The sequence below is a fragment of the Ranitomeya imitator genome, chromosome 6 (assembly GCF_032444005.1).
Source record: "Ranitomeya imitator isolate aRanImi1 chromosome 6, aRanImi1.pri, whole genome shotgun sequence".
NCBI classification, from domain to species: domain Eukaryota; kingdom Metazoa; phylum Chordata; class Amphibia; order Anura; family Dendrobatidae; genus Ranitomeya; species Ranitomeya imitator.
The window spans coordinates 33427116-33448993 of record NC_091287.1 but is presented as its reverse complement, the minus strand read 5'-3'; the positions used below and the strand labels follow the sequence as shown (position 1 = coordinate 33448993).

The following is a 21878-nucleotide window of genomic DNA, read 5'->3' as shown; positions in this document are numbered from 1 at the left end:
CACTCTGTGACTGCAGACTTGTCAATCCTCACATCTCACGTAGTGCGCTCTGTCATGATTCTCCAGTGCCGGCGCTGGGAGAAGGCGGGCACATGACCACAAGTGTGTGATTTGCATACATGCGGTCACATGCGGACTAGACATGTGCGTCATCTCTCAATATAAATGTATCGAGTGAGGCCGGATATGTCTAGTCGGAATGCGGCCAGAAGTTTGCAAATTGCATACTTGCAATCACATGACCTCCCGGCGCCGGCATCAGAAGATGCTCACAGTGCGCGCGTTGTGAGGACTCACAAGTCTGCAGTCACCTAGAGTGGCTGCAGGCTTTTACCCCAAGGCCAGAAAATCCCTTTAACATCATTTTTTTTTTTTTAATCTTTTCAAATCTTGTACCTCTAAGAAATTTTGTTATAAACGCCATAGATCCAGGGTAGTGCAATTTCCCCAGACTTCTGACCTAATGCACCAGAACTCCAGCGAGGACCACTTTCAACTGTTCCAGAATTAACATGATGCCAGTACCGTTCTATTGTGTGGTAGAGCAGGGAGCCATAGGTCCCACCACTCCATCCTCTATAACGCAGGCTGCAGCCTAAATTACGTCAACGTCCTGCGCCGTGACTCCCATTCTAGCCTGCTCGTTGCGCATGGTGAATGGGGCGCTTGCAACACGTGCTACCCTGCTGGCTCCGTTGAACAGAATAGGACTGATCTGCAATACCAGACGCAGCCTGTGGATGGGTGTGGTGCTGTTTTTTTGAAGAAAGCAGCCATGTTTTTCTAATCAAGCACAACTCCTTTTAAACTGAACTAAAGGTAGTATGGTAATGGTGGTTGATAAGCAGCCAGCGATCCTTAAAAATGGTATATATATTCTTCATGATGGACTGGTTCGCCAACAGTGATTTGAAGTCTCCCAAGAAAGTGATAAACTCCGGCTTCGTGCTGCAGGGCGCAGACGTGGCTCCTGGAATTCCCGTGAAGGAAAGAGTACGGGTTTCTCAAAACTGGAAAAATGGACGTTGTCGGCGGGATGTCCTACTCAAGTGGAAATGCAATTTGATGCCCTGGCTGCAACTAGACGGGAACGTGTTATATTTTACTCAGGCTGAAGAAATCCGAGCCCACCAGCTGCACACCAATGGCGGCCAACTTCACAAAAGACCCTTTTTCAATGTTCTTGGGTCATCAGGAAGATGTCTGTCGCTTTGTTATCTCCGATTCTCATATAATCAGTGGCGGAAGGGAAGGAAAGATCGCCCTTCATAATCTTCACAGCACTGCCAGCATCCAGTTCTCCGCACACGAGCAAGATGTGAACTGCGTGGATTGTCACGGAAGAATTATAGTCAGCGGCTCCAGGGACCGGACTGCCAGGGTGTGGTCTCTTTCCTCCAGCACAGACGGTCGATGGCTGCACACCATTCCGACAGAAGACAGAATTTGGTCGGTTGCCATAAACCCTGTTTTGAGCTCCTTCGTTACCGGGACAGTCTGCTGCCAGCATACATCACCGCTCAGGATTTGGGACCTTCAGAGGGTCACCTACCATCGAAAAGACTCTCGCCTACCATCGAAACCTTCAAAAAGAGCCTGAAAACCCACCTCTTCCGACAAGCCTACAACCTGCAGTAACCACCGATCGACCAAACCGCTGCATGACCAGCTCTACCCTCGCCTACTGTATCCTCCCCCATCCCTTGTAGATTGTGAGCCTTCGCGGGCAGGGTCCTCACTCCTTCTGTACCAGTTATGACTTGTATTGTTTAAGATTATTGTACTTTATTTTTATTATGTATACCCCTCCTTACATGTAAAGCGCCATGGAATAAATGGCGCAATAACAATAAATAATAATAATAATAATGGGGGTTGTACAAGGTTTGACGCAGCAAGGTTTCTTTCCGGAAGCAGCATTGGTCTCGTCTATTGACTATGTCTGGCATTGCGGTACAACCCTATTCTCAAAGCCCATACACAAGAGTGGTGCCATCATGCTTCTAATACCATACACCTATATAATACAGCTTTAAAGGGTTATTCTCATGGCATATTCCTAGGATGTCCTGAAAATTAAGGAGCCTCGAGAGCATGACCACGTGTGCTACTTAGAAGAATTGCAGCCCTATCAATCCCAACATTCAGACCTCCCTGACCAGAAAATAATGACACCATATCATAGTTAGCTTTGTGGTGGCTTACCAAGCTAAAGGGAACAGAATACTGGCTCAATTTTGCACCACATGTTATATATTTTAGACACTTTTTCTGGTTCGTATGACCAAGGGTGTGACTTAGAGGAAAGGGTTGTGGCCTGGTAGAAAAGGGGTTGGCCTAAAACATGGTAAGAAGTGACCACATTATGGTACAAAATACTGGAACAACCAATAGGCAAACAAGTAGGTGATCTAAGGTTATGTACTGATAAATGCACTGATACATTTACTGCATCTTCAAACTTCTTAGCCTAAGAATAAGATAGGATACATAAATCTGCCCCTGTGGGTGTAGTTTGTCTTGTCACATTGGGTCCAAAAATATTTCTCAGCATGGAAATCATTTTTTACTAAAATTTTGAAACCCACTCCAACCCTCCAGTGTATTGGCAAGTGAGAGCTGATGTTATCATGACATTTTTCCCTTATGTATCCAGAGCTCACTTTGTTCTAGGAGTCATGGACCTTTTGACCTTAATTTGAGACTGCTTCTGGACAGGACCTACTAATAATGCAAAAGAGGTCATAGTATAAAAGTAGGTCTGGTGGATTGGTGGACTAGTTCTCGTATTATTTAGCGCTTTGGATAAACAGCAGGTCATTTAATAAATCTTTTTTAATGTTGAAACCTATTTGTGTCTTCTGGTATAGTAAAAAAAAAAGATATTAATGTGAGTAGGACTCTACCATGGGAATCCTGGGGATTCTTTTTATGTACGTGTGCCATTTGTACTATAAAAGTAATCGTATTGCCTTTCAAAAGGTATCCAGGACTTTAAGTTTTAGTTTCTACAGACACTTCCACCATGAATATATTTTTTAAAAATTACTTGTGTCTCAATAGAGGTCTGTTGGTGAATTTTCGTGGCTCCTGGTTGAACCCAATTTTGGAACCGTGATGGGCATCGGACAAAGGCCATGCCCAAGATTTAATGGGTCTTCCATTTTCTTCTGTGTAGGGAAACAGAAATAGCAACAATTCAATCAACCTACAATGTTGTCTGGTGGCCAACTGTTACCTAGAAATTAAAATGGGGAGACCTACACTTTTACGACAAAAAAGTTCAAGATCATTCTTTCCAAAATTAAAAAAAAATTGGGTAAAAATTGCTAAAATGTATGCAAACTAAAGGAACAGCAAGTATCTGGACCCAGAAAGGCTTTGGATGGAGTGTTACAAAAAACTCTCTCTTCTCAATAATATGAGTGATAGCCATATTTGCAAGGCGAGGTATCTGGGCCATGTTTTATTATAGTATTTGGGGCCTTCCATTCTCTTCATGGGTACAAAACAAAACAAACACATCATTGATTCAAGTTCATACTGCATGTGAATGGTCATTGCGCTTTTGGTTTGGTAACATTGACTAATCACATCTATTCATTTACCACTTATCGTATCATTGACTTTTTCTGGAATGTTTTGGTGATTTTTGTGTTTTTTCTTTTTTTTTCTTCTAGCCAACAAGTCCTAAATTTGGGAAGGCTGACTCCTATGAGAAACTAGAAAAATTAGGAGAAGGCTCGTACGCTACCGTTTATAAAGGCAAAAGCAAGTAAGTATTTCTGAGTGATCGGGGGCGTAACTGTAATAGGTGCAAAGGGTGCAGACCCTGGGATTATGGGGTTAAGTGGCATAATGTACAATAGCCAAACCCGTCTATTCTTCATTCCAGGTACAGTAACAGCGTCAGCGTTACATTGATTTGTTTGTGGAACCAGTGTTACAGCCATTTCTTCCAAAGTGTACCAGGAGCTGTTTTCAACATTTTTTTTTTTTACTAGCTGCATGTTGCTCGTGCTACTATGAGCAGCCTACATGCTCTGAATGTGCTACCGTGACCTCAAGCGGACTTGTCTTCCATATTCACATCTGGGATGTCAATTGTGACCAATTTCAAAGAGAGAACCAAAAGAAAAAGAAGCTGCTCAATAGAATGCACACCCAAGGCTAATAAAACACAATCATGAATAATAACACAAGAATTTTATTGGCAAACAACAACTTCAAAAACATAAAACATAATTAAAAACAACGGTACTGAATACATATGGTCCACATGTAGATATAACATATACAGTCCATATATCCATAATAACAATAGTCTGCAAACCTCAATATAAATAATGATAAACGTAACCCTCTGGCTCATGGAGCTAAATGCAAAACATGGGTAACTCTACACGGCCTAATGATAGACAGAGGCACCTACTGAACCTAGGGAGTAACCCCTCAGACATAATGGCACAAGATGCAATGTTGAAAAACCATCATAAGGCCCAGAGGCACCTTATGCCCCTAATAAGGCGGCCAAGTGTAACATACCCACGTAGCCAAAGTGAGAGGGGGAGACAGACCGTCCCCAAGAGCAGACCCGTGTGGACCAAAGCGATGCAGCCCAACGCGTATCGCCCTGCTACAGAGGGCTTCGTCAGGGGAAGGTATTGTCCGCCAAATGCCCCCTGCTTAAATAGTGTACAAACGACCCACCTGATATGAAGCCGGTGAGCAAAATGCCGGCGAAACCGGAAGTCCGGCGCTAAGAAGAAACGCCCACAGCCAGAGAGGCAGAGACGCAGAACCGACACGCCTCCCCATTGGAATAGACAGTGCGCAGGCGCGAGCTGCCTGCCTGAAGGAGCAACGCTCCAAGATTACCGGCCATGTATCTGGCCGACACAGAACAGACCCAGCCATGTAGGGTACAGAAAGACAAGATCGCCGCAGTACGCCAGGTGGAATCAACTGAATGTACACCCTCCCAAAGACCGGACCCACCCCAATAGGTGGCGCAATGCCAAATCCCGCATATGTACTGCCGTCATGATATGGCAGAGTGCACCCTAGAAGACCCCATTTGTGTGCTGCATAGAAGGCACTAGAGAATGCGCCTACCTAAATAAATAAATAAATAAATGAATAAATGTATAAAATAGGCGCGAAACCCCCTCCATGAAGCCCAGACAATAGGTGAAGCCACCCTTAGTACAGGGAAAGCCACCAAATCGACGGTCAAAATGTATCAAGCCATATAATAGTGGCCAACCGAAGGGCTTAACATGAAGAGGGCCATAAAAAGAGGTCCACCACAAGTGCCTATAGGCAATCATATCACCATACTCTGACATCCATACGGCAGACAGGCCTTGTGGTGGACCTCTTTTTATGGCCCTCTTCATGTTAAGCCCTTCGGTTGGCCACTATTATATGGCTTGATACATTTTGACCGTCGATTTGGTGGCTTTCCCTGTACTAAGGGTGGCTTCACCTATTGTCTGGGCTTCATGGAGGGGGTTTCGCGCCTATTTTATACATTTATTCATTTATTTATTTATTTATTTAGGTAGGCGCATTCTCTAGTGCCTTCTATGCAGCACACAAATGGGGTCTTCTAGGGTGCACTCTGCCATATCATGACGGCAGTACATATGCGGGATTTGGCATTGCGCCACCTATTGGGGTGGGTCCGGTCTTTGGGAGGGTGTACATTCAGTTGATTCCACCTGGCGTACTGCGGCGATCTTGTCTTTCTGTACCCTACATGGCTGGGTCTGTTCTGTGTCGGCCAGATACATGGCCGGTAATCTTGGAGCGTTGCTCCTTCAGGCAGGCAGCTCGCGCCTGCGCACTGTCTATTCCAATGGGGAGGCGTGTCGGTTCTGCGTCTCTGCCTCTCTGGCTGTGGGCGTTTCTTCTTAGCGCCGGACTTCCGGTTTCGCCGGCATTTTGCTCACCGGCTTCATATCAGGTGGGTCGTTTGTACACTATTTAAGCAGGGGGCATTTGGCGGACAATACCTTCCCCTGACGAAGCCCTCTGTAGCAGGGCGATACGCGTTGGGCTGCATCGCTTTGGTCCACACGGGTCTGCTCTTGGGGACGGTCTGTCTCCCCCTCTCACTTTGGCTACGTGGGTATGTTACACTTGGCCGCCTTATTAGGGGCATAAGGTGCCTCTGGGCCTTATGATGGTTTTTCAACATTGCATCTTGTGCCATTATGTCTGAGGGGTTACTCCCTAGGTTCAGTAGGTGCCTCTGTCTATCATTAGGCCGTGTAGAGTTACCCATGTTTTGCATTTAGCTCCATGAGCCAGAGGGTTACGTTTATCATTATTTATATTGAGGTTTGCAGACTATTGTTATTATGGATATATGGACTGTATATGTTATATCTACATGTGGACCATATGTATTCAGTACCGTTGTTTTTAATTATGTTTTATGTTTTTGAAGTTGTTGTTTGCCAATAAAATTCTTGTGTTATTATTCATGATTGTGATTTATTAGCCTTGGGTGTGCATTCTATTGAGCAGCTTCTTTTTCTTTTGGTTCTAGCTTTAGTAGTTTGGCTGCTTGTTTGCACCCCGTTTGGCATCCTATATTTTTTGGTACTAGTAGTGCGCTCTATTTTTTGTATTTCGCCCAATTTCAAAGAGAGACGCCAGCTGCGGATCTTGATGATTTGTCCAATTGCATTCAGTCTGACAGAACATTCCTCAGGCAAATATTAACACACTCCTTGGTTGCGATCAGTAAGGTTAAGTGCAGGGATCTCTGACCATGAGGCTCATGCTTGATACTGATTAAATTCAGATTTATTTTTTTTACATTTTATTTCAACTTTCCTTTTCACCATTTGCACATCATTAACCTGTCTATCCATCCTGTGGTTTCCATAATCCCATGAATTTTCTTTCTTGGTGTTGCAATTTTAATGTTGAGGAATATATACAGATATGGATAAATGGATGGTATCTGTATTGTCAGACATTATCCGTACAGTTTCTTCAACCCTTTATGATTAAGTTGTGACGTCCTTTCAATATCCCGATTCAGTTCTAAATATCTGCTGCATTCCCTGCCTCGGCTTTTAAACAAGTCTATCATAGTCTATCCTTACTGGCTACAAACCTGAGCTCATGTTAGCCTTCTCTGGTTGATGCAATATTGAGCTTTGTGTAGAATGGTGGTGGACATTTTTTTTTGGGTGGGGGGGGAGGAATTTGCCCATTGTTTGGATTCCCCTACAATCTGTGAATTTCATAAAATTTGGATTGAATTAAAATTTGCATCTGATCAATTCACTAAATGTAGAGACAGCTGGACGGCACCACTGCTCTCAAACACAGTGAGAACTGCTCACCTGCAATGGAGGTTCAGACTTCTGATCACGGGTAGAAAAGAAATCCTATATAGAAAAGAAATACCAAAATATAATATGTGACCAATTTAGTAAATATTACTCAAAAGATATCTTCTTATCACGGGTGCCTTCGCAGAAACAGCAAACAGTCAATGCAGTATAAAGAAGAAAAGAGCCGGCACTCACCGATCGTCCGGAACAGATACCTTTATTGAAGTGCGGTTAAAACCTCTTCACGGCCGGGGGTGCTAAACAAGGAGAGCGGCAAGCATGACGACGGCCGCTTCGCGCCAAGTGTGCGCTTCTACGGGTCAATCATTGAAGATGTTTTAACCGCACTTCAATAAAGGTACCTGTTCCGGACGATCGGTGAGTGCCGGCTCTTTTCTTCTTTATACCGCATTGATCAATTCACTAATCTCTATTGTTTAGCATCAACTGATAGCAATGTATCACTTTCCTAGCCACGTTGGCAGGATTAGAGGTTCTTTTCACAAGACCATGAGTATGTGTCAAGCCAATGTGTCCACTTGATGTTCCAATGCCCAGATTGTTGAGTACTGGATCTGTACAACCATCTACTCTTCAATATTGAGGCTAGGTAGAGATGTAAATGGTGAGCCCTATCCTATGCCGACACATCCTGCCCAATATCGGTCTCCAGATGATCACGTTAGATGAAGATTTCACCATACTATGTCAGGAAATGTTTGTTCTATACGTGGCCACTCGATGATCGTGATGCGAATTGCAGCCTCTTGTGAGTTTTGCCACCAAGTCGCGATAATGTAATGGATTTGTACTGTGAGACAATGAAATCCTCGATGAAATTTAAGGCAATGGTTGGACAAATCTGCAATTCTGTACATTTTTGCATCAGTCACTTAGATTTTCGCCTCCCTTTAAAAAATAAATCCCATAACTTTTTCGATGGCATCAAACCAGAAGCTAAGTGGTGGAACCTATGGCATGTTTCTGATAGGCGGAGAAAATATCAAGTAGGTGTTAAATTGTTGGTCCACCACTAAATGTTCTAGAATTTCCATAAACTGAGTATAAATACTGTATTTTATCTAAAAGTTGAGTAAGGCATCATTCAGATGTCCGATTTTCATGTATGAGTGCTGTCCGTGTTTTTCACCAATAGCACTCATACCTGTGATACTTTGTGGCCATTACATGTCCGTGATTTTTCCCCTGCGGAAAATCGCATAGTCACGTGTGATTTTGATCCGAGCGTCGGATCAAAATCTGGAATGCAAGTCTATAGATCCGTGAAAAATCGGACCACACTCATATGACATGTTGGAAAGGAGAAGACGGAGAAACTTTTCTTCTCAACATACAAGAAAAACTGGTGACACTCGGACCAAACTCTGATCAAAACAATCATGGTATGTGCACACGTTGCGGATTCCACTGCGGAATTTTCCTCGCGGATTCTCAAAAATCCGCAGGTAAAACACACTGCGTTTTACCTGCGGATTTACTGCGGATTTCACATGCGTTTTTACATCTACTGATTCCAATTATGGAACAGGTGTAAAACGCTGTGGAATCCACACAATCCCACGAGGAATTTTCCGCAGCATGTGCACTGCGGATTTGGTTTTCCATAGGTTTACTTGGTACAGTACAACCCATGGAAAACTGCTGCGAATCCGCAGCCAAATCCGCAACGTGTGCACATACCCTCAGTCTGTTTTTCTCGCACTTGGATTTCTGAACGAGACCTAACTTGAACCAGTCCCTAAATACAATCCACATTGACTCCAGAGCTGTATTCATAATTCTGCATCCTTTCAATTGAAGGTGGGAATTACTTATAACTTATGGATTATTTTGCTCAGGCAGGAAGAAAAGCCCAATTCTGTTTTGCCCAAGTTCAGTGTTTCGAAAATGCTTCTTGCTACACAATATAATTTTTTGACATTTGTTAGTAAAAATTCCATTCATTTACTTTTCAGTCATTTTTGCATAAATAGCAGTAAAGACTGTGCTGAAATCAGTATTTTAGTGTCGCCTATCTTATCCTCTTCAATGGCTGTGGATGAATTTGAACCTTGAAAAAAGAGGTCTCCTATTAGTGATGGAGATGAGGGTGGGACAGGAAGGGAAGGCGTCCATCGTTCTGGATCTGAGGTCCCCTACTGGAACCACTGAAGGAAAGCAGGAAATAAATGTGACATCCCCACATACTAATATGAAATATATACAGGTAATTGTCAAGGATCTTAACAGTGGAATCGTCTTGTCTTGGTAGAGGACTTTTTTCATGGTGAAGGATAGTGGGGCCATGACCCATCAGCCGCTCCTTCGAATAAGAGTGGGGCCATGACTGAGCCCGTGAACCATATCGATGTCTGTTCATCAGCATCCAGGGACTTCTGTGTATTATTTTATACAGTTTATTCCACCACTGTACAACTGCTGACTCCTAAAACTCCCGTAATATCTGATATCTTTCCAACTGGGAAATAAAATCCTGAAGCGACCGACCCTAGAGATACAGTGCTGTGCAGGTTCTTTCATCGGCTTCGTTCACCTCTTGTTCTTGGCTTTGTTGGAGATGGAACTCGGGAGAATTCCTTGATGAGTGACTCCAATGAAAAGTGTATATTCACATGTGGTGTTTTTGCTGCATATTTTACGCAGCGCATTTGGAAGCAGCATTTTACAGCAGTGGCATGATCGATGACCTTTCTGAAATCTCATGCACATACTGCTTTTTTTTTTAAATTCACATTTTTGATAACATTTATACTTTTTTTTTTTTTAATTCACATTTTTGATTAAAAAAAAAAAGTATAAATGTTATCCCACCAACGTCAAGGTGTACCCATCGGGGTGATCCTAATGGTCCTCCCAGTCTGGCTCTGTCCTACTCTGCCCTTATTCACATCAGTATAAAACCTGTGAGGGAACAAAAAGTGAACACGACCATCGGGTAATACCCTTTTAGATACAAAGGAAAGTAAAAGGAAGGAGCTCACCCGAGCTGGTTGGGTGCAGGCACATCTCCTTTGACCACCTGATGATATCCGCTGCCGCTGCCTCATTCAAATTGATGTCGTTTGACACATGATGAGGTTTTAATACTAGACAGGTTAGGACCGTCCCCATGGGTGCTCATTATCGCAGTGGGATGGCTTTTATGCCTTTTTGAGCAAAATAGCGTTAACTAAGTACCCTGTGTTATTTATATGTACTATTACTGTTAACTGACTTACTTTCTGTAGGGTACATGCTTATTTTTTGAGGTGGGGGGGGTCTTGTCTATTGAATGGCTGCAGTGTGAATGCGCTCTTACACTTGTACACTTGGCACGTGTGTGTATATATATGTGAGCGGCAGCCAGGGCCGTAGTTATGGCCTGCACAGCTGTCTGTTTTAGCGCACCCTGGCCACTCTCACCACATACACACAGTCCCACTGTCTCACTTGCCTGGTTCTCAGGGTCCTCTCGGAGTCGCAGAGAAACTTCTTCCTTTACTTTAATGCATAAAGAGACAGAGTCCAGTTCTAACTTTAAATGAACAACTTTACTTCATTCCATATGCAGCACATCCAGATCAGTTACAGCATTGACATGAAATTACACACAGTACACATCCTTGACTTTCCCTGTGTTCCTCCTCACATCTCCGGGTATGCTCTCGGGTCGTACCGTCTCGCTCAGTACTGCAGCGTACTCCCTGTATGGCATAACTACTTTCAGGAGTTCCCCTGTCCATTTCCCACCAGACATAAGGGCATCTGCCCAAGTAGAAAGCTGCCACATCTTGGAGCGACCTGCGTTTCTATTCTGCTGTAACTTCTGCGGTAGCCTTCTCCTGTAGCTTCTGGCCACTATAGACCCTGGACGGTCAGGCTCCTAGCTTCACAATGTTGCGGGGTCACTATGCTGTCCCAGGGCTCTATAGCCCGTCTGGACTGTTTGGGCTCCCTGGCCCTACAGGACTCTGATCAGGAAATGCTCCTGGCTTACCCACAGTAGCTTCCTCCTATGAAAACAATGTACACTAATCTACCCCCATCTAGTGTCCACCGTGAAGTACTGCACTTACCCTGAACTACAGCATAATATCGTACAATACATTAATGCAGAGGGGTGGGGTACACGTCAGTCCTGGTACACCCCTTACATTTACTTAAATCCTAGCTCTGCAGGGTGTGATTAGATACCCCTGCCTTGCTTTTTTACTAAGAACTAAGGCCTGTGTTCACTAGGTGTGTCAGTCTGCTGGATGGAGCAGAGTCGAGTGTGCGGTTTGATGAATGTCCAGCCAAAATGTGAGCTGTAGCTTGGAGAGAGACATGCCAGAGTCTCTCTCTGACTGGAGACTGCATGGGCCAGCTAGGAAAGCCAAAGCAGTCTGTGTGTTAGAGCTGCAGAGTAATGTGTGGAAACTGCAGCCTGTTGAGTGTGAACTACGCATAGAGTAGAACAGTTCTGCTTGGTGCTGAAAGCTGCTGGAGCTCAGGCTGAAGGGAATACTGCGACTGGTAGTGATCATACCTCTGTGTATGAAGTTTGCTTCCTGAGAATGGACTGTAATCTGTTCAGGTGAGCCCGCACTGACATATGTGCCCTGCCAAGGGTTTATTTGCTGTGATATCTTTGTGCCCAGAAGAGGCTGTTTTTGGTTTTTGAATCCCTTGGAGTTTTCTGAAAACAATAAAACTGCACATTTTTGGACCAAACCACACGGCAGTGAAAAAAATTGCAAACCGCTATGATGACGCATAATGGCTGAGCATATCCCAAAAGGTCTCTCCTTTGGTGCATGGAGATCTATGGATGCGTCAAAGGTATATTATAATTATTATAATATTTACCTCCACTATGCCAAACCCATATGTGAGCATAGCCTCAGACATGTCCGTGATCCTCGGAGATATCTCCTGGTGATGTTAATTAGGGGCTGCGTCCCCACCAAGTGGGTGTAGAGCTCTGAGATGAAGCCCCAGTAGACATCGCGGACTGCACACATCCTTTATTATCGCACATTGCTTGTTTGCAGGGGAAGTTATTTAAGGTCAACGCTATGTGGCTGATAAATGGATGGTAATGGGAGAGCGTCAGTAAATCTCTATTCTGAATATTTCATAGCAATTCAGGGAAAGTCAAATATTTGCTTTCCAAAACACGACTTTCATAAATAAATATATATTTATTTTGTGGTCAAGAAGGATTTTTTCCTTTTATGATTTAGAATTCCAATGTTTTCTTTGAAGTTTCCCTGTATGTTCTGCCGTGTGATGTGGGAAACCATCGTGTAATAGCATTCGGTGTCATTTCTTATTACCATTGCTTTGTTCTCCATGTTCTCACGATGACTACAGTTCTCACTTAGGCCTCATGCACACAGCTGAATTAAAGAGGCTTCCTTTTTATTTTGTTAGAAAACCTTGCTCCACGGGCTATAGGTTTTTTTTTTTCTTTTAAACAAGCTAAACTGTGCTTTACTCTCCCTCCCCAGGTCCGTCACTGAGTCTCCGCCGCTGCTTCCAGTGTCTGTTATTGTCTGCAGTGCTGACGTCATGTTCATAGCGCTGCTGTCAATCGATGAACTCATCAGCTCTGCTCAAGTAGACGACGTGAGCCAGTTGCTGAGCTCAATGATTGGCTGCAGCGCTGTCGAGGGGAGCAGCGGCAGAAACTCGACGGATTCGGTACCTGGTAAAGGTGAGTAAAGCACAGAAAAAAGAAAAGGAAATTGTTGCTGACTCCAAATAAATCTCTGGATCAATGTCTGATATCTATAACCTGTAATATTTTTACTCCCATCCAGGCCCCTTTTGATTACCATTTCTCTGGCATAGTCCCACTGCTTTTACAGTAAAGAATCCCCTTCCATGTTCGTGTAGAATCCTTCTTTCTCCCAGACACAGTTTATGTCCCCTTGGTACAACTCTGTGAGAGGGAGCAATCTACTCTGGTTATATTTATCTACGGTATATTTATTAGGCCGCTGGCTTTCAGTTATACAGGCGTGCCCGGAGCAATTACGGTCACCGCTCAGTCCGGAGAACAGCAGCTATAAGCACAGCCCATCTCAGAAATGGTTCAGTATGGAACCAACTGTCAGTAGTCATCAGTCTCAGTACTGTGATCGGTGACTGCAACCATACCGACTTGCCTGCATAACTGAAAGCCGGCGGCCTATTTTAAATCCACTATAAAAAGCGCTAGTTTTGGTGCTCTTTCTGCATAACTGAAAGCTGGCGGCCTATTTTAAATCCACTATAAAAAGCGCTAGTTTTGGTGCTCTTTCTGCATAACTGAAAGCCGGCGGCTCCTGTGAAAACTCAAATTCATTTGAACTGATAGTGCAGCACCCAGGAATCTTCATAAACACTATTAACCTGCAGAATAGCCCTATACCTGCAGGTTAATAGCGTGATTGGAGCTGACAAGTTCCCTTTAATATCTTTCTTGTACACTGGTGCCCAAAACCGTATAAAGTATTCCATATGTTTCCCAGCTAGTAAATTGTAAAGTAAAACTATGTTGTCCTTGGTGGGATTTGAACCCAGGACCCCAGCGCAGTGCTAACCACTGAGCCACCGTGCCGCCCCTGCAGCCAATCGGCAGCCTCAACGGTCATATCACCAGCGGTTATGATGTCAACACTACCGTTCCGGCACAGATCATTGTTGCGGCAGCTATCCACGGTTCTGGCCGCATTATTAATCCGCTTTTTCTTTAATCAGTTATTGTCATTTTACTTTACAACACCATAAACATTACAGCAAAAAGAACGTCGACCAGTTTACGATTTGTCTCTGTAATCGTGTCTCCTCCTGTTTCAGAGTGAATGGAAAGTTGGTGGCGCTGAAGGTGATAAGACTTCAAGAAGAGGAGGGAACTCCGTTTACTGCCATCAGGGAAGGTAAGATAACGCCTCCGTCTTTTCAGAGGCAAATATTCTACAACTCCGTAATAAATTTGCCACTTGACGAATGTCCAAAATTCCGCGATGACACAATAGTCTGCCTTTTATCTCTTCTGTAGGGGTTTGACAATGGTAATCGATGGTAATCTATGTTGACGGCCACCATTTCACTACTTTTGGCTACGTATGGTGCAGAAGTGACTGCATTTATAGAGGGTTTATATACAATAAAGCTTCTAGTTGGGGGTCGTCCGTCAAAATAATTTAGGCAACGTAACTGAAATCATCATGATGTCTTTAGATAAAAAAAAATAAGATATGCAAAATTTTGGAAGTTTGCAGGATGAATTTGAAATTGAAAATTGGTTAAAAACCCTTTCAAATACCTTGTCCTGAATTTGGTATAAGTTATTCTTTTGCCATAATTGTATGTTTAATTCTATGATTAAAAGGAAGCTGTCAGCCGGTTTTTGCTTAGTAATTTGAGAGCAGCATGATGTAGGGGCAGGGAACCTGATTCCAGCAATGTGTCACTTAATTGTTTGTGTTTTGATGTTTCAATACAATCAGTGTTTTATCAGCAGGAGATTATCTCTATAGGGCTAGGTGCCTTGTGCCTCCTGGTCCAACCCTGTCCCCACTACTGATTGACAGCTTTCTGTCAATATACAATGTATACAGAAAGCAGCCAATCAGTGGTGTGGGCGGGGTTATACACAGCCCAGCATTCCAAGCTCTGCTAAATAAGCAGAGGAGAAAACTGTAATGGTTTCACAACTGCTGCACCTTGTAAACTAAGTGATACATAACTGGAATCAGGGTCTCTGCCCCTACATCATGCCGTTGTCCGATTACATAGCAAAAAACAGGCTGACTGATTCCTTTTAAAGGGCCTCTTAACAAAGTGTCTCCTTGATGGGACCCCTAACATTAATCTGTAGGGAAACCTGATCGTAATTGTTCAATTTCCTTGTAGCACCAATACAAGCAAAATTTAGCATTGCAAAGTGCTGATTCAAATCAATGAATTGTCTGTGGAGTTCAGGACAGCACAAGTCCTTCCGAGTGAGAGATACTCCTTATTAAGGTCCTAATGGACCACTATAGGCTTTAGCACGCTGCTCTATTTCTTACTATATAAATGACAATTCTAATAAATGACCTCTTCCTCTCTGAAGAGACAATTTGCATATTTCCAAGAGGAGCATTGCGGCTTTAAGTCTCCTCACCTCGACATGCTTATCATGTCACTCTCCACAAGGAGAAACGATACTTCTTGGATCCCTATATAAATGACAGAATTTTGCCTAAAAACTGAATGGTCTCAACCCTTGTCAAGAAGAGGGAACTTCATACTTCCATACTGTGTGTGGAACTGAGGGGTCATCATACTGTGTGTGGAACTGAGGGGGTTATCATACTGTGTGTGGAACTGAGGGGTCATCATACTGTATGTGGAACTGAGGGGTCATCATACTGTATGTGGAACTGAGGGGTCATCATACTGTGTGTGGAACTGAGGGGTCATCATACTGTGTGTGGAACTGAGGGGTCATCATACTGTATGTGGAACTGAGGGGGTCATCATACTGTGTGTGGAACTGAGGGGTCATCATACTGTATGTGGAACTGAGGGGTTATCATACTGTGTGTGGAACTGAGGGGGTTATCGTACTGTGTGTGGAACTGAGGGGTCATCGTACTGTGTGTGGAACTGAGGGGGTTATCGTACTGTGTGTGGAACTGAGGGGTCATCGTACTGTGTGTGGAACTGAGGGGTCACCGTACTGTGTGGAACTGAGGGGTCATCGTACTGTGTGTGGAACTGAGGGGTCACCGTACTGTGTGTGGAACTGAGGGGTCATTGTACTGTGTGTGGAACTGAGGGGTCATCGTACTGTGTGTGGAACTGAGGGGTCATCGTACTGTGTGTGGAACTGAGGGGTCATCGTACTGTGTGTGGAACTGAGGGGTCATCGTACTGTGTGCGGAACTGAGGGGTCATCGTACTGTGTATGGAACAGGAGCGCCCGCCAGGGCCGTGTGGTACTCTGTACCGGATCGGTCGGTCCTCAAAGGGGAGGTTGTCACGGCAGCAGTGACCCTATCCGTGGCCCTGGGTGTCTAATAAAAGTGTGATGATGAAGGGGAATAAAGTTTATGGGAAAAGGGGAATTGTTCATGACGCCACATGTGGTATTCGGCAAATAGGAGATGTTAGCCGACGCTGCTTGAAGAGACCGCTGGGGTTGATGGTGATGCAGCAGTGTTGATACAGCTCTCCACAGGTAGAGCTACACCCCAGGGCAGTGATGGTGTTAAAGGTGATGGATGTTGTGGTGCAGGGCATGTGACGCAGTAATAATTCAGAGGACACAGCAGGGTGCAGTTTCCATATGTTTACTTACTGTTCTTAGATGTAGTCCCCAGCCGGGGTGCGGTGTCCTTCAGGTCTGTGGTCCAGCCAGCTCTCGGATAAATTGGGTGCACCTTCCAGAACCCCCTTTCTATGTTCCTTTCCTGGTCGTCTCGCTGCGCTGGCTTTCTCCCTCCTGCCCTGCGCCTTCACACACAGTGTAACAATTCAGCAGCCTCGGATCTTGTCGGGTGACGTTCTCTGAGTCCCCTGGATCCTATCCGGCTGCCTTTTCAGCGAATGTGTTGATGTGGCTGCAGCACAGCTGCAGCCTCCGGTTAGGTAGCCGAGTCCTTAGTTTCTCCACTAGTTTGAGGGCTGGTCCCCCACTGTGACTACGGTCGGCGTGGATGTGGGCCCCATGGATGGATTCCTCACTACCCGTGCCCCTAGGACCCCTTCTTTCTGTAACTTTACTTTTCTCTAACTCCCTCTGACAAGTGAGCTCCTTTCTGCATGTCTCATTTCGTCTTTTCCTCCCCACACTCTGACTACTTTCCCTCCTAATTAGCTCCTCCCTTAACTACTGTCTCCACCCACACCCTCTACCTAGTTATCCTCCCAGACTGAAATGAGGCCATCATCCCATAGGGTACACCCAGATGCCCTGACTGGAGTGTCCCCTGACTGGAGTGCCCCTTCCTTACCCGTAAGCAGAGTCCCACAGCTCTGGATGAGGTGCAGTACCTCTGTCGTCACCAGACCTCAGGGGTGGTACAGAACTGCGGGTACATCATACTGTGTGTGGAACTAATGGGGCATCGTACTGTGTTGGGGACTTTGTGGGGTATTATACTATGTTGGGGGCACTGTGTTGTGGGTCACTGTGGGGGACATCATACTATATGTTTAGGGGTACTGTGTAGACCAAATTGTAAGGAGGCATTCATGGTGAGGGTATCATACTGTGTGTGGAGGGATTTTTAGGGACATCATACTCTATCGGGGGCATGTAAGGGGAATCTTACTGGGTGAGAACAATAATTACCGTATTATAATTATATATTATAAATATAATGGGCTTGAGTAGGGGCACAATTGCGTTGTACATACTGCACTACAGGTCCCTTTACATGTTTGTAAAAGTTGGGAGGCCGCCCTTTTGTGACTGCGCTTATGTGTTGTAACTCCATCTATTATGCCAAATTTTTTTTGGGGGGTGAGGGTGAGAAGGGGGCCTATTTTAGGACTTTTGCTATGGGGAGCCATAATTCCTATGTATGCATTTTCTGTTTCTAACTTATATTTTCCCATCTCTACTTTGTAGTCTGTGGTGCTACATTTCTGTGTGCAAAGTAGCAGGACACAATACAGAGATCCAGGCTTTCAGATATTTTCTGATCCTTGTTGCCTTCTGTGGAAAAACACGAATCTTTGAAGTTTATTTAAAAAAAATAAAATACCTGCACAGCAGTGGAGCTGTCGGACATCTTCTTCCTCTTGTTGTTTTTTGTTACCGTGTGTCTGTGTGTATGCAAACCTCAGAAAGTCGTCTAATCATCGCCGCTATTGTGCTCCTGTCTTTTATTCTGTGTTGCATTGTTTTAATAAAGTCAACTTAATTAAAAAAAGAAAACCACTCGATTTTCCCCCCCACCACCAGGAAACTTTCTGGTTTACATCGAGTAACCAGCCGAGTTATCCTATGGCTCTCTTTGTTAGACTGCAATTATCGGTTGAACAGAACAAAACTCGAGAAGAAAGCTGTAAAATACCTCTGTAGCAGCATAAAGGATGTCAGAGGCCCATTCTTGTCTGAGATTTACTTATTCTGGTCTGTGATAAAACCTGCACTACCTGGAGTGTTTTAGAAATGCGAAAAATAACAGAAAAACTCACTATTGATAAAAAAAAAAAAAAAACTTGCGTATTTATGGACCTATGTTTCAAAGACAACGGAAAGATGACAAAAGCGAGTAAGACGAACACATTATGTTCCATTTATCGGAGGTCGGTGGATTCCGTGATGAAGCAAAAACTGAAGAGATGTTTTGATGATGATTGTACAGGCATTGTGTGACGGAGCGTTCCCGCAGTTATGTGCCATATGGTTTGGATAAAAAGGAAAGAAATCTTTCATTTACGTATTGTTAGGTCCTATAATGAGGTGGACTTCTCGAAAAAAAATAAAGGGAACACTAAAATCCCACATCCTAGATATCACTGAATGAAATATTCCAGTTGCAAATTTTTATTCATTACATAGTGACATGCATTGAGAACCATAAAACCTAAAAATGATCCATGTAAATCCAAAATTGATGTCCCATGGAGGTCTGGAGTTGGAATGATGCTCAAACTCAAAGTGAAAAATCAAATTACAGGCCGATCCAACTTCATTGGAAATGCCTCAAGACAAGGAAATGATGCTCAGCAGTGTGTGTGGCCTCCACGTGCCTGTATGACCTCACTACAACGCCTGGGCATGTTCCTGATGAGGCGGTGGATGGTCTCCTGAGGGATCTCTTTCCAGACTTGTATTAAAGGGAACCTGTCACCCCCGTTTTTTGAGATTGAGATATAAATACTGTTAAATAGGGCCTGTGCTGTGCGTTACTATGGTGTATGTAGTGTACCCTGATTCCCCATGTATGCCGAGAAATACATTACCAAAGTCGGCGTTTTCGCCTGTCAATCAGGCTGGTCTGGTCAGGTGGGCGTGTTCACAGCGTTCTTTTCTTCCCCAGGTTTCCGTTGGTGGCGTAGTGGTGTGCGCATGTCCAAGGTCCGGATTTCCTGTGCCCACGTGAAGACACAGCGCGCGATCTGCGCTGTCATTCCTTTCATCGGTGCGGGCGGCCATCTTCCTGGGGCCGCGCGTGCGCAGATGTAGTGCTCTGCTGCACGGGGCTTCAGGAAAATGGCCGCGGGATGCCGCGCGTGCGCAGAAGAGATCGCGGCGGCCATTTTCCCAAAGCCGAGTTTGCATCTCGGCTTTGGGAAAATGGCCGGCGCGATCTCTTCTGCGCACGCGCGGCATCCCGCGGCCATTTTCCTGAAGCCCCGTGCAGCAGAGCACTACATCTGCGCACGCGCGGCCCCAGGAAGATGGCCGCCCGCACCGATGAAAGGAATGACAGCGCAGATCGCGCGCTGTGTCTTCACGTGGGCACAGGGAATCCGGACCTTGGACATGCGCACACCACTACGCCACCAACGGAAACCTGGGGAAGAAAAGAACACTGTGAACACGCCCACCTGACCAGACCAGCCTGATTGACAGGCGAAAACGCCGACTTTGGTAATGTATTTCTCGGCATACATGGGGAATCAGGGTACACTACATACACCATAGTAACGCACAGCACAGGCCCTATTTAACAGTATTTATATCTCAATCTCAAAAAACGGGGTGACAGGTTCCCTTTAAAGCATCAGTCAACTCCTGGACAGTCTGTGTTGCAGCGTGGCGTTGGTGGATGGAATGAGACATGATGTCCCAGATGTGCTCAATCGGATTCAGTCATATCTAGGATGTGGTATATTAGTGTTCCCTTTATTTTTTCGAGCAGTGTATATCCCCAATACTAGTATATATGTCCCTTATTCTGCTATTGCTCTTTAATGCATAGAATAAAAAAAAAAAAAAAAAAAGATTCTGCTCACTTTCCCTCCAGTCTCCCACCGGGTGGCATCCTCTTCTGATGGCGGCAGCTGACTTATCGCGCAAGCGACGGGAGCGCATCATGAGCCCCCAGTTATGTACACGCCGATGTCCGCTTCTGGCCCCTGATTGGTCGGCAGCGATTATTGCAGCGCACAGATCTGTCGGGTCTCGGTGCCACAATACACTTCAACTGAATGTGCATCTGAGCATGCACATCCAGTTGAAGTTTGCACTGACGTCTGTGGGCCCCTCACCCTCACGGGACTGGTTGATCGTTACGCTCCTTGTCCAAACTCTACTCTGACCATGGTTCTGGAGGAGAGAACGATTGAGAATGTTACATTTCAACATTCCCTATTCCTTCTGACGTCACTTCATTTCCCCTTTTCTGCTGCAATAAACTATTCAATGTTATGTTTATGGTTAATGCCTTGCAGAAGCGCAGAATATGGCGCATTATTCCTGGTCATGTTCCCCAGGATTTTTGTGTTATGCAGAAAGAAGCGACGGCTTTAACACAAGCGCTGGCAGGGTATTTTATCTATGTAATTCTTATCTGAAGTGCTCCTTGGATGTACTATTACAGGATGACAAATAGAGCCGCTGAATGCAGGGACGCCGGCACGTTCAGGAACGGTATACAGAATACCCGATAACCTCCTATAAGGCGCGAGCGATGGAATGGAAAAATGTTTATCCCCCCATTTACATCAATGATTTGTGTCAGTGGATAAAAAGACTCAATCTATTATCTTAACATAAAGGTATGCTGCATGTGTAAGCTGCAATACCATGCACGGCCTATAACCGAGAGTGGCGCTGTTTCTGGGGAAAAGTATATAACAGAGCTTATTTTTAAATTTAACATTTCACTCTAAATAATTCTTTAAAGGGTTAGTTCCAATATCAGACGTTATCCCCTATCCGCAGGTTCACTAGGGGTCTGACCTCATCAAGCAATGCTGAAAGCAGGGCTCGGAATGGACCATAAGTCTCGCACCTCCGCGCGCTATTCATTCTCTTCGGAAGCATTGGAGATGGCTGCACTCGCCAGTGACCACATCTACAGTGGCTTGCGAAAGTATTCCCCCCTTTCCTTTGGCTTTTTACCTATGTTGTTAAATAATTTTGTAATCCGATTTGTGTGTGATCCATCAGCGCTAAATAGTCTAGAGTTGGTGAAGTGAGAAAAATATTCGCATAAATTTAAATTTATGGGATAAAATAAATAAATATTGGCATATGCATAGGTATTCACCCCTTTTGCCATGAAGCACCCCCAAAAAAAAAAATTCTGGTGCAACATGTATTAGCCTAAAGGAAGTAGGAGTCTAATATTCGGTTTAGCGGTTAGTGTGAAAATTGCAATGTTTTATTTAAATTGAGTTATTTTGAAAAAAAAAATTTCTATTATTGAAAAAAAAAAAAAAAAAATACAAACAAAACCTGACTTAAACAATTCACTTTTTTTCTACCAATTTAGATAAGGAAAATAAGAGTTAAAGGGTGGACGTTAGCTTTTAGATCTATGGATTTGGGCATTAATTTTAAACTTCTAAAACTTAATCCAAATTTTTGCTAATGTGTTCAGT

General features: G+C 44.3%; 1 protein-coding gene and 1 pseudogene across 5 annotated transcripts in view; both read left to right on the top strand.

Annotated features, from left to right (window-relative positions):
• CDK14 (cyclin dependent kinase 14) overlaps positions 1 to 21878 on the top strand; it is a 521480-nt gene that overhangs the window by 153163 nt on the left and 346439 nt on the right. For all 5 annotated transcript variants that reach the window (XM_069729432.1, XM_069729431.1, XM_069729435.1 and 2 more), the window contains 2 exons: positions 3681 to 3775; positions 14181 to 14260. In XM_069729432.1, coding sequence (XP_069585533.1) covers positions 3681 to 3775; positions 14181 to 14260 — 175 coding nt within the window. The remainder of the gene's footprint in view (positions 1 to 3680; positions 3776 to 14180; positions 14261 to 21878) is intronic.
• Positions 886 to 1600, top strand: LOC138642251 (F-box/WD repeat-containing protein 4 pseudogene; annotated as a pseudogene).